This window comes from Brachyhypopomus gauderio, chromosome 8 (assembly GCF_052324685.1).
Source record: "Brachyhypopomus gauderio isolate BG-103 chromosome 8, BGAUD_0.2, whole genome shotgun sequence".
NCBI lineage: Eukaryota > Metazoa > Chordata > Actinopteri > Gymnotiformes > Hypopomidae > Brachyhypopomus > Brachyhypopomus gauderio.
The window spans coordinates 14270629-14282637 of NC_135218.1; the positions used below are offsets into that span (position 1 = coordinate 14270629).

At 37.6% G+C, this 12009-nt stretch overlaps 1 protein-coding gene across 3 annotated transcripts; it reads right to left on the minus strand.

Annotated features, from left to right (window-relative positions):
• Nucleotides 1-1393: 1393 nt before the first annotated feature.
• On the minus strand, nt 1394-8242 carry LOC143521654 (uncharacterized). Of its 3 annotated transcripts, XM_077014766.1 has the most exons (3): nt 8139-8242; nt 4278-4411; nt 1394-3898 (listed from the first exon to the last, which is right to left on the minus strand). In XM_077014766.1, exons 1-3 carry the CDS (start codon nt 8225-8227, stop codon nt 1707-1709), a joined length of 2415 nt encoding a protein of 804 aa, XP_076870881.1. In that variant the 5' UTR covers nt 8228-8242; the 3' UTR covers nt 1394-1706. The 3 variants fall into 3 exon arrangements, with proteins under 3 accessions (XP_076870881.1, XP_076870882.1, XP_076870883.1); XM_077014767.1 differs by lacking the exon at nt 4278-4411 and having other exon boundaries at nt 8139-8238; XM_077014768.1 differs by lacking the exon at nt 8139-8242 and having other exon boundaries at nt 4144-8114.
• Nucleotides 8243-12009: the final 3767 nt, after the last annotated feature.

The following is a 12009-nucleotide window of genomic DNA, read 5'->3' on the forward strand; positions in this document are numbered from 1 at the left end:
TGCACTATAATAAACACATAAAACTAGCAGCAGAACAACAGCCGGAGCGAAGCCCAGCACCGCGCGGCTGATGGTAGGTCCGGTAGAGAGAGAGAGAAGCTGGAACCACCCGGTAACCCCGATCCAGTGTGACTAGACGCCCAACCCGAGTGCTAGTCTCGGGGTTAACAGGCACAAATATGGAGCCAAACCACGAGGAGCCCACGAATGAGATAACCCGCTGTAATGGGTTACCAGCGCGTAGCGCAGGACGCAAGAACTTCTCAAAGCCACGGCAGAAAGCCGGCCACTGAGTGAATCACCTCCAGAAGAGTGTAGTTTAACCGAGCCCAACACAGCCTCAGCAGAAATTGCCCACAGATAACACACAGCAAACTAATGCCGATGACCGGACAGAACAGCGTAGGGCAGCCAGAACGTGCCTCTGACAGTGTCGGCGCCCTGAATTTAAAGCCCAGCCCTACGTAAGATGCCCGAGCAGCGTGATGACGCAACCCATGACGCGGCATGGCTGCAGCACCCGTAGTGGTGCCGAGGCACCACTACAGCATGAATGAAATTTAGTCCTGAGGACATTACCCTTCCTTCTTGCCAATAATTAGATTATTATTATTATCTTTAAATTATTAACTTTTATTATGGAAATTCCTGACAGAAAACCATAGAGGCTGCAGGTCTAGTCTACATTTAGAAGCAGGTCTTATATTCCCTGGATGAAACTGTATGCATGCTGTAGTCTCTATAACTCACCTTCTCTCTGTAAATATAGAACTTCACTCTTATGATGTTTTCTGTATTAGTACTTAATTTTGCTGTTTGTGTATGTTTGTGTATGCATTTTTATCTGTGTTATAAGTAGATATCGTGCATCCAAAAATTCATGTTAGGAAGTAACTTCTAATAAAAATTAATGCATTTTTTAAAACAGTGCTATACATGTGGCTGTTCTAACAGCAATATGATTCACTAATGTGTACTGTTAACTGGTATTACATTGCACAATAAGAATATTTGCGAGGCAATGAGTGTCACAGTTTGAAACTATATCTAGAACAGTGTAAAAACTGGAAAAGATACGAAGAATTCAAACGGTCAAACTATACCACAGTCCAGAACAAACACAATGATAACATTGTAGGACTTCAGCGATCCTCTATTATTTCAACTGTATCATACCCATAATTTGATATTATTAATTTAATATTATAACATTAATAATAAATAGAGGGCCCATTATAACAAAATAGTCAACGATTATATAATAATCTATTTATTGGTTTGTAAATTATTTTCTAATGAACTGTGCCAGGTAGAATTGCAATTGTCAGGTGTAGGCTACATGAATTAAGCTGTATTTGTAACAACGGATGAATGGAGGCTGGATGCGACTGCAGACAGTTAAGCAGTTTAATGAAAATGTGAACAAAACTAACCACAGTACACAAACATGAAACAAAGACAAATCCAACACTAACCAAGAACCAGTGGTAATACTAACAGAAAACATTAAGACATGGGGAAGCATGAAAGACATAAGATAAAAGACATAAAACAGAGCTATCAAAACAGCACGGGACTTGCTAACAGCACTTTCTAATACCATAAAACACAATGGCCTAAAACAAAAACAAGAGACCAAACACAAAGACACAGGTGGGAATGATAATCAGGAAGCAAAAACAACATTGGAGGGTTTATGTAGATTTCTACAGAGCCACAGTCTCGGTCTCCTGTACTGGTGCCAGTATAATAGATTTTTTGTAGGAGAAACGAGTCAGATTGACTGCAGTGAATAGTCTTTCTCTCTCTGAGAGAGAGCAGTTCAGGGAATATGTGAACTTAGCCAGCACCACTGTACAGCAGATCTCCAGGAACAGCATTGTGGTATAGGAAATCATCAACACTTTGCACGATGAGGCTCTGTCATCCCAGGAGGAGGAGTAGAGCCTGGAGGCTGGACTCTGAAGGTAGGTGAGCTCCGTACAGGTGAAAACTCTGGCTGTGGTGGAGACCGGTGTAGTTTCCCTTGTGGTGATGCTGATTGTAGTAAGGCGTGTAGTAGATGTTGCCCCTGGAGTAACTACTGTAGTTGGCGTCACTGTGGAAGTTGGCATCACTGTAGTCAGAATAGTTGTAGTGGTTGGTATGACAGTTGCTGCTGTAGTGAAGGGTTCAGTTGTTTGTGTTGTTGGTGGTGAAGTTGTTGGAGTAACAGTAGTTTTTAAAGTTGTAGCCACTGCTGTAGTGGTTAGGAGGACTGTGGTTGTTGTCAGGACTGTTGTTGGTGTTAATAGAGTTGTTGGTAGTGTAGTTGGTGTTTTTGAAGTGGCTGTAGTGGTTGGGAGGACTGTGGTTGTTGTCAGGACTGTTGTTGGTGTTAATAGAGTTGTTGGTAGTGTAGTTGGTGTCGCTGAAGTGGCTGTAGTAGTTGGGAGGACTGTGATTGTTGTCAGGACTGTTGTTGGTGTTAATAGAGTTGTTGGTACTGTAGTTGGTGTTGTTGAAGCAACTGTAGGAGTCCTGGTAGTCTGTACAGTGGTAGTGGCAGTTGTGGGGCATATCAATTGATCAGCTTCTAAAGAAAGGATAGGTTGGTTTTCCAAACTCTCAGGGTGATCACAGACTGGTGGAAAGGATGATTGTATCTTTTCCTTATTGTCTTGTATCCATATGTAGAATGGTAAAAGATTGCAGTCACAGTGCCATGAGTTGTTGTTCAAATACACCTTACTGAGTTTTGGCAGATGACTGAAAATTTCTCCAGGAAGAGTGGTCAGGAAATTGTTAGCCAGATTCAGAGTTGACAGAGATTGTAGATGTGAAAAATCCTCTGGTTTTAGTGATTTAATTGTATTTTTCTGAAGATTAAGGTAGGAAAGTTGTTCAAGACCCTCAAAATATTTTCCAGAGAGGTTTGAAAAATCATTAGAGGATAGATCTAATTTCTTAAGATTCTTAAGTGGGCTAAAAACCCCTACAGGCAGGTATGAAAGATTATTGTGTTTTAGGTCTAATTCAGTTATTTTCAGTGTGTTTCCAAAAAGGACAGATGGGAGACTGGTCAGCTGATTGTGGTGCAAAGATAAAGTCTTAAGAGCAGAAAAATCCACAAAAAGCTCAGGAGAAAGTTCGGTTAAGAGATTATTGTCCAAAAGTAGTTTTGTCAGTTTGTTTTTATGTGGAAACAAATTTGGTTGTATGGATGTAATTTTGTTGCCATATATAGCTATTTCCTTCAGGTTCTGGAGATGATCAAAAATTCCATCAGGCATAGATGTCAACTCATTTTGATAAAGCCTAAATACTTGCAATTTTCTGAGCTTTGAAAAAAGGGATGCTGAAATAGAAGTAAGCTTGTTTTTGGCTAGATGGAGCTCTTGAAGATTCTCCAAATTATCAAATGTTTCCTCTTCAATTGATGAAATCTCATTAGTATGTAGCTGGAGCTTTTCAAGCTTTTGTGTATCATCAAAAAGACCCTTTTCTATCATCTGAAGTCTGTTTGATTTCAGGATCAAAAATTTAAGGTTAGTAAGATCTTTAAAAACTCCAACAGGTAGTGATGTCACATTGGTTCCTGAAATCTCAATACTAAGAAGATTATGTAAACCTTCAAATGCACCTTCTTGTACTGTAATTGTGGATGTACCAAGAAATTCCACTTTCTCTAGTTGAGGGTTTTGGGAAAATGCTCCTTTTGGTATTAAATCAATCTCACTACCAAGAAAGTACACTTCTTTGATTACATTTTCCATTTTTTCAGGAATTTTTGTCACATTTTTGTTGTAAATTTTTGCACCTGGTTTGGGTTCAGGAGCATTTGCATAAAAACAAAGCAAATGCAAATAAAGCAGAATGTAGATGTGCAGACTTTCTCTTCTTGTCAGCATGTTTTGACCTGCAAATGAATCAACAGCTTATTGCTTAAATGGTCATATTTTAGTAGCAGTTCTTTCATAGTGAAAATGTAGAAATACATCAGTACAATTCAGTACACACACACGCAGTGGCCTGACATTTAAAGTGGCGCACACTCACACACACACACACACACACACACACACACACACACACACACACACACACACACACACACACACACACACTCACACAAGCACACACAACAGAAAAGTTTGGGCCCACCTAGTTTTTAATATTTTCTACATTTTAGAAAAAGAGTGAAGGCATCAAAATAATTAAATAACACATGACTATGCTATGTTAAACCAACATAGGTGGATTAATAGGCTGTAGATTGAAAGGTTCTTCAGAGCCACCTATTCCTGGACAGTTTGGGATGATGCTCTGTGGTGTTCTCTTATCCAGCTTCATGAGACAGCACCTATGATGCCCTGAAGACATTCTCATGTATGGTGAGCACTTGTAGGATGAGGAGCAAAATGTAAGAAGGCTTTGGGAGGCAATAAAAAAAACTATTATTTATACTATAAATTATATACCGTATGCATTGTTTTGGAAAAGAATTCATCTATAGGTCATTGCCCTTTAAGTATTTACATTTGTCTTAGAAGCAAATTTAATTATAAATCATGCCTTTAATATGGTGGCTCTGAAAGCCCATCGTGATGCAAGCAAAAATACGCAAAGCAAATTCATCAAAATTACGTGTGCGCTGCATTTTGGAAATGTGCTGCAAATTCAGAAATGCTGCAAATCCAGCCACAACACAACGAAAGTGGCCCACAATGCAAAGGAAGTGTTTCTGGGCAAATTATTTTATGCAGGGACTCTGTAGGTTTTTAGCCATATACAACAGTTGTGTTGTACAGTTTCTCATTACCAGTAGGGATGTGGAGATTCACCTATTCACATCGGTGAATCGGTACACATGTCTGCGATTCGACTGCACCGGTAGATTCAACGTGCATCAGTTTTAATTTGCGGGCGAATTCACGATGCATCGCCTCTAGCCTTTTTGCATCGGCAAATACCATGATTAAATCTGGTGTTTTGTTTTCCAGTATCTATTCCTTATTCTAACATTTTCAGCAACATATTTTTTATTTTTATTGATTTCTTTTTTTTTTCAGAGGCAACATAAATGCACCATCGTGTCCTCAGGTACTGACGCAAACACGCAGACGTACACAACAAAGATGGAGGGAAACGAGAGCATTAGCAAAGACAAAGATATTTAAGGCACCAAAAAAGACACACAAATCAAACGTGTGGCAATATTTCGGGTTTTTTAAGCGAGGTGGTCAACTTGAAAAGACGCACGCAATCTGCAAACAATGCCGTGAAAAGACGGCACGGTGTGGACATCTCTGCGTCCGCTACCCCCTCGTAAGTCTAGCAGACAGTAGTGTTGCAGATCATAATATTCACTATGTTAATAGAGAGTAAAGTAGAATTGTGCTATTGAGTTTAGAAAACTGATGGGTTAGGCCAATACATCCTCAAACCTCAACTAACTGTATCGAATGATCACTTATCAAACTGAATCCTCATATAATAAGTCATATCGTTACCAATCATTTTTGAATCGCATCATATCATGAACAGGAGTGATTTGTATCGCATCGTATCGACAAGGGGTTTCAGAGTATTGCAGTTATATCGCATCGGTGGCAGTGTATCGAGATGTGTATCGAATCTAGCTTAGTGGTGAAGATACATCCCTAATTACCAGTGATGGCTTAGTCATCTTGAAAAAGTAATCCTATTGCTGATTACGGATTACTCCTTTAAAAAGTTACTTAGTTACGTTACTAATTACTTGACTTTAAAAGTAACTACGTTAGATTACAAGTTACTTTAGTAGTTACATTTAGCAGCAAAATGAATTTTTCCAATATTCACTTTATTGGAAGTGCATTTTTTAACAGTTATGTTTCTCCTGACATTTAAATAATGTATCTCCTGACAATCAAATCAAATCAAATATATTTGTATAGTGCTTTTCACAACATTACGTTTGTGTTGCTGCACGGAATTATTTGTAAATTTATTTGTAAACGTAATACAAGCGAACTATTCAGTCAGACAGCTATTTGTTGTGAAACGAAATACCATGACAATTTTAAGCACGTTAGCCAAAAATTCCAGCACTTTTCAAACCTGAAACACAATGCAGCATTAAAATTCGTCAGGTATATATTATGTTCCTTCCCCTGTTTTTGAGGGGTATTTCTTTACATTACCACATATCGTTACGGAGAACACTGCACAGAATGATGTGTAAAACACGCTCGCGCTCACAGGTTCATGCGCAGTGTATGGAATCAAGCGCTATGGTCAGACGCAAAAGTATAACTGAGCCCAGAAAAAAGCAAATATATATATTTGTACTAAGGAAAATAAAAATAGTAACGCACAGTTACTTGGATAAGTAACTTTAATCTGATTACTGAACTGGAAATAGTAACTTGTTATATTACTCGTTACTGAAAAAAGTAATAAGATTAGAGTAACGCATTACTAAGTAACGCGTTACTGACATCCAGTGTTGCGAATAACGCCGTTAAAAATAACAGCGTTAGGTAACTGCATAATTTTGTCAGTAACGGGATAATATAATTAATTACTTTTCCTGTCGTTACAACGCCGTTGACGTTACTGGTCATTAAAAGCGGTGCGTTACTATATATTGACATACTAACAGTAATCCGAGCGGACCGCTGCCCAGGCTAGTGAGGAGTAACAGATCTCAATAGGTCACAGTTCTCGGTGTAACACATGTTTAACTTAACAAGTCAGTAAGCAATTGGCTAAGGCTAAGCCAATTAGCCAGTAAGCAATTGGCTAATTGGCTAAGTGACACGGAGAGACACGCAACACAAATGGAGAAGAGGCAGAAATGGCGAGTCAGGAGCAAGCCGAAGAAAAATTTGCATTTTCAAGGTGGCGATATAAACATTTAAGAAAATACTTGAAGTTACTGAAAGTCTACCAGACTTGGTATTTGATTTATTTAATTAAGAATAGAGGTTTTACTGTTAAGTTTACTTCTGTTGTGAAAAAACCAGTTGTCTCAGGTTGAGAGAATTGAATTTAATATTTAATTTGATAGATGTAAATGCACTTTATATAGTGCAACTGTTTACTTTTGCTTTTTTTTTTAACAAAGATTTGGGATTTTAAAGGATTTTATCCTGCACTGGTCTGGTGATGTGCAATAAATATCAAAAGTTAAACACCTTTCTGATCTACTCATTTCAACTGACTGTGAAAACTGCTTTTTCAAAAAATTCTTATTCATTCAAAAAATTCTTTTTTTTAACTGTAATGCAAATAGTTACTTTCCCTGGTAACGAGTTACTTTTATTATAGAGTAAGTCAGTTACTAACTCAGTTACCTTTTTGAACAAGTAGTGAGTAACTATAACTAATTACTAAAGTAACGTTAAAGTAACGTTCCCAACACTGCTGACATCACTGCTCATTACATTGAACGGGATTTATTTAGTAAAGCTCTTTAAATGTAGTTAGCTAGCTACATTTAAAGAGCTTTATTAAATAATTCCCCTAGCTAGCTCTTCAGATAGAAACTAATTTTTTCATCAGGGTTTTTAAGCCTTAGTTTCTGTGTAAATACCTAGCTAGTGAGCTACATTTAAAGAGCATTTAGCTCTTTACCCATAATATAAGCAGCGACTACCTAGTGATAAGTAAGTGATTTTATCACGGCTGAGCTAAATGATACAGTATGTCTCAAAATGATTAACCAAAATAAACTAAACATAACTTGGTAAGAGACCTGGTAACCTGGTAAGTTGAATAACACTGAAGTTTTTAAACTAGAAACAAAAGTTGTGTTAGACAGTATCTCATTATGTCGAATGAGATTGAATTAGAAAAGCTCTTTAAATGTAGCTTTCAGAGCCACCGTACTCTTAAGACTATAAAGAACATACAATCAGTCAGCTGTGTCCAAATGTTTGCCTGAATAGATCTTTCTTACAATTGCATGCAGTTACATAAATATGAAGTAAACAATTAAAAATTCAGATCAGAATAAATGCCCTCTGAAATACTGAACTTTAAATAAATATACAAATATATATAAAATATATCTAAAGCTGGCAATTTCACAAAATGTTATTCTTTTATTCTTTATATATTTTAGTCTTGTGTGCACATATATATATATTTAAGGGAAAATAGAAAGTTCTTACCTAGAAACATCTTCCACTGCCAGAATGCTTATTTTGACACAAATATCAGCACAAACCTTGTTTTTATCTTTTTGTGCCAGTATTTGCATTGGCCTGTCCTGTGAGTGGGTGTGGGCAGTTTACTTTCTGTTTTCTAAGATAGCAGACTGACAGAGGACAGAACTATCATCACATACCCACTTCAGTAAGACATTGCCTGCTTATTTTTCTCTTTAAAAAAGTTTTTATCTCATGTTTGTTTTGGTTTGGATTGATTATTTTCTCCCCTTAAAATATTTTAAGAATAATAATCTAATTCATAAGAATAATACATTTGTTTATTTCAACTCGTTTTGGGAACATGTATCCAAGATATATAAGTATGTGGACACTATTCAGAAAATAATCATGGAAAAACCAGAGAATATTGAACAGCTTGAATATAAAAATGAAAGACTATATAAATACATAAAACAAACAAACAAAAAAACCCCCAAACCTAACATATCAAACCAGAATACTACACCACTACCCCCTGGTGTTCAAGGAGTGTCTGTATAGGTAAACCATTGGTACAGTCAGTACCATGGTGACTGCAGTCATCTAATGGAGAAAAACCTTAAAATAATATTTGATTAGTTAATACATGTGACAATGTTTATTTTACCTAAAATAACACAAGTGCAATCCTAACTCCATCTTGTTTTATCGTTGAGGATGGTGTTTTATTATTATTCATTGTTTTATGCATTAACTCCTGTTCAGCAATAAACATGCTTCTCAGCACACATGAGCCCATGGCACCTGTCTACAATCTGTCAGTTTACCTAAAAGGAATCAACATAGACAGAATACAAGTGTGAAATAATTAGCTAGCTAGCTAGCTAGTTTACTGGTGGGAAAAACAAAACTTCAGCAGTGAGGCCCTTGCAGTGATGTTAGTTACCAAGTGCGTCAGGGTACCCATGCTGTTTCCCCTTTTTCTCCCCATCTAATTGATCTGTCTGATTAGTAGTTCTCCTTGTTTAGCGCCCACCAATGGCTATGTGGCCTAACCCACAAAAGGGGCGTGGCTTTGATTTTAAATGAGGAGCAGCGTGTAACGCGAGGAGAGATTTGCAGAGGGGTGACCAGCGTGTAACGAGCAGGGTGAATTGATAGATTGTTGAGCAGTGTGCAAAGAGGAGTAAGTCTGGCAGACAGATGAGCAGGGGTGCGTGCCTGACAAATTATGTTAGTTATATGTAAGCACACTGCTGAGATATTGGACTGGGACACCTTGGTATGGTTTAGTTTGGTTCTTGTGTTGGTCTTTATTCTGTCATGTTTGTTGTTCCAATAAATGGACAGTTTAGGTGGGCCCATTTACTGTATTACATCCACGTAGGAACACTGCCTGGTTAAATACAGCAGTTTAGGGGGCATGTGCCACTTTTGTATTTTTGGGTAAGGAATTAGTTTGAGTTAGCTAGGTTAGTTTTTTTCTTTATTTTTTTCCTTTGGCACGGTCTACAGTCCACTTATAGGAAGTTTATTTTGTCTTTTGTGTTGCACTCCAGTAAAAAAATAATCTGGTAAACCGTTATATATAGTTCGTTGTCACAATTCACTTGCACTCCACTGTGTCTTTCTTTGTTCGGCCACCTCTTCCCTAGACAGGGGCGGGTCGTAACACCAAGTGATGTCTTCCATCAGCTACCCAATCTGCTATTACTGCACCCTTTGTCTCCATTTTGTGCCTGACTGTATGTCTGCAAATTTGGTGACTCCAAGAAGTACAGTAGCTAGCTAAGGTTGATCCCTCTTTAGTGACAGTAGTGTACATATCAGCACATGTACCAGGTGTACATGCCCACTGTATTGGGCAGCATTTCTGCCTTTTCTGCCTTTCTGCTTGGAAGAATGTAGATGTGGTCAAGTTTGGACAAAGGCCCTAAAGCCCTAAAGCCATTAAAACAGCACAATGAAAACTACTTGGTGTATTATGATGATATAATTATGAAATAGAAATGGTCCATCATTACTTGTGCATAAAAATAACTACAGTTTAGTAGTTCTACAATTTAGTATTGATGTAACATGTATCAGTACTAATACTAAAGTAAGCTTGGCCCATCTCATTGCACAGTGTAACTGCCTGTTGCCTGTGCACATGACAAAACTCTTGAATCTTGAACAATCCTTGTACATTAGTGACATCAAAGACTGACGTGCATATCATTGTCAATCATTATACAAAATAACACCTAAAATAGCAAAATGTCAGAATGTTTCATAAACTGTTAACCATAGTGAATTAGCATTATGTTTCACAATGTTAAAATGTCTACCCACAGGGCATCTCTCATCTTTATTCCTAATGGCACATCTGTGTTCACACATCCTTATTTTCAACTGTTGATTAGTTGTTCCCACATAGACAAGAATAGACAACAAAGGTCAACAAAGATGTAGTCCTTCCCCAAACTCAAAACTTATGTTGAGAGTGTAGATGTCTAAAAGTATCTTCCATCGTCATACATTTTGGAAACACAACTTAAGGCTTTTAAAATACCATCTGGAATCTTAAAGGAAAATTACATTGTTATAGGTAGCTCTGAAAGTGTGGAAGACCTTGAAAAACATGACCGGTTTGTCATGCTTACAGACCCGGACCCCCCCCTTTGGGGCCTGTGTCTATGTAGTCCGTGTCCGTGTATGTACATGTGGGGTGTGGGTGTGTGTGTTCACTCGTGTTGTTAATCTAATGTGATTCACGCGGTGCTTGTTAGTTAACGTGTATAAAGCGAGTGTGTGTGTGTAATGTCCTGTGCTCGTTTTTGTTAGAGACTGACATGTGTATGTATTTGCGCTTCACTCAAATAAACGTGACAGTGTGTTTCAAACGGAACACCGCCTCTTTATTCATTGCGCACTTAACGTGACACTGTCCATGGATCACTGCTCAGAATATGGTAAAGTACACAGACATAAGAGGGACTGATTATTGATGGTCATACACCTGCAACTCATTTAATAGAGTGTTTTTGTTCATAGAATTTAAGAACTTATAAACTATATAGTATATACTATATATTAGTACTGTAAGCACGCTGATAAATGCCTTTTGGCCAAGTCCTGTAAATCCATTGCATGGTATAGAAGTGCTGTCTGACAGCTTTGATTAATAATAAGTTTTGTATCAAAACTGTTCTGTTATGCAATGATTAGATGGTCCAGACTGGTACAATGAGGGCTCCAAGGTGGTGGAATGAACTTCCCTTGTGTGTCCGAACATCGGAGTCACTTGCTGTCTTCAGACGCCGACTGAAGACCCACCTCTTTCAAGTGCACTTTGCATAATTATGCATTGTCTATTGTACTTTATCGTCTCTTTCCTCAGGTATTGTGCATAATTGGGTTATAGGAATTGTTTACTGTCTTTTTCCTCAGGGGATGTGTATATTCAGGTATAATTGTTAGGTATCATTTGACTTTCGTCTAGTGGTTTTTCCAGCTTAGAGTACCTTGTGTTCAGGACTATCTATTCTACCTTGGAGATTCCAAGCAACTACATAGCACATTTGTAAGTCGCTCTGGATAAGAGCGTCTGCTAAATGCCATAAATGTAAATGTAAATGTTATCACCCTCTAAAATCAGAGAATGTGTGAATGTGACAAAGCATACACACTGTGTTGTTTTATGAAAACAGCTCATCATAGATATTGCATTATAGTTTTGATAAATATTCTAATTACAAATGATTTCACTCCACAGAACACAAATGATTCCACAAAATAGAATGGCCTCTCTTATGTAATCCTTCCATTCTGTAAAATTGTTTATTTTTTCATGAAATCATTATATAATGTAAAGAAATTGATCACAAATGGTTATTGGTTAGTAAAATCT

What these genes read in the sequence shown, in the direction of transcription:
- LOC143521654 (XM_077014766.1), bottom strand. Translation starts at nt 8,227, where the DNA reads ATGCAAATACTGGCACAAAAAGATAAAAACAAGGTTTGTGCTGATATT. An exon ending in GCAGTGGAAGATGTTTCTAG is followed by an intron (nt 4,412 to 8,138) that starts GTAAGAACTTTC and finishes TGCCTCCCAAAG; the next exon opens with CCTTCTTACATTTTGCTCCT. An exon ending in CCCAAACTGTCCAGGAATAG is followed by an intron (nt 3,899 to 4,277) that starts GTGGCTCTGAAG and finishes ATTCATTTGCAG; the next exon opens with GTCAAAACATGCTGACAAGA.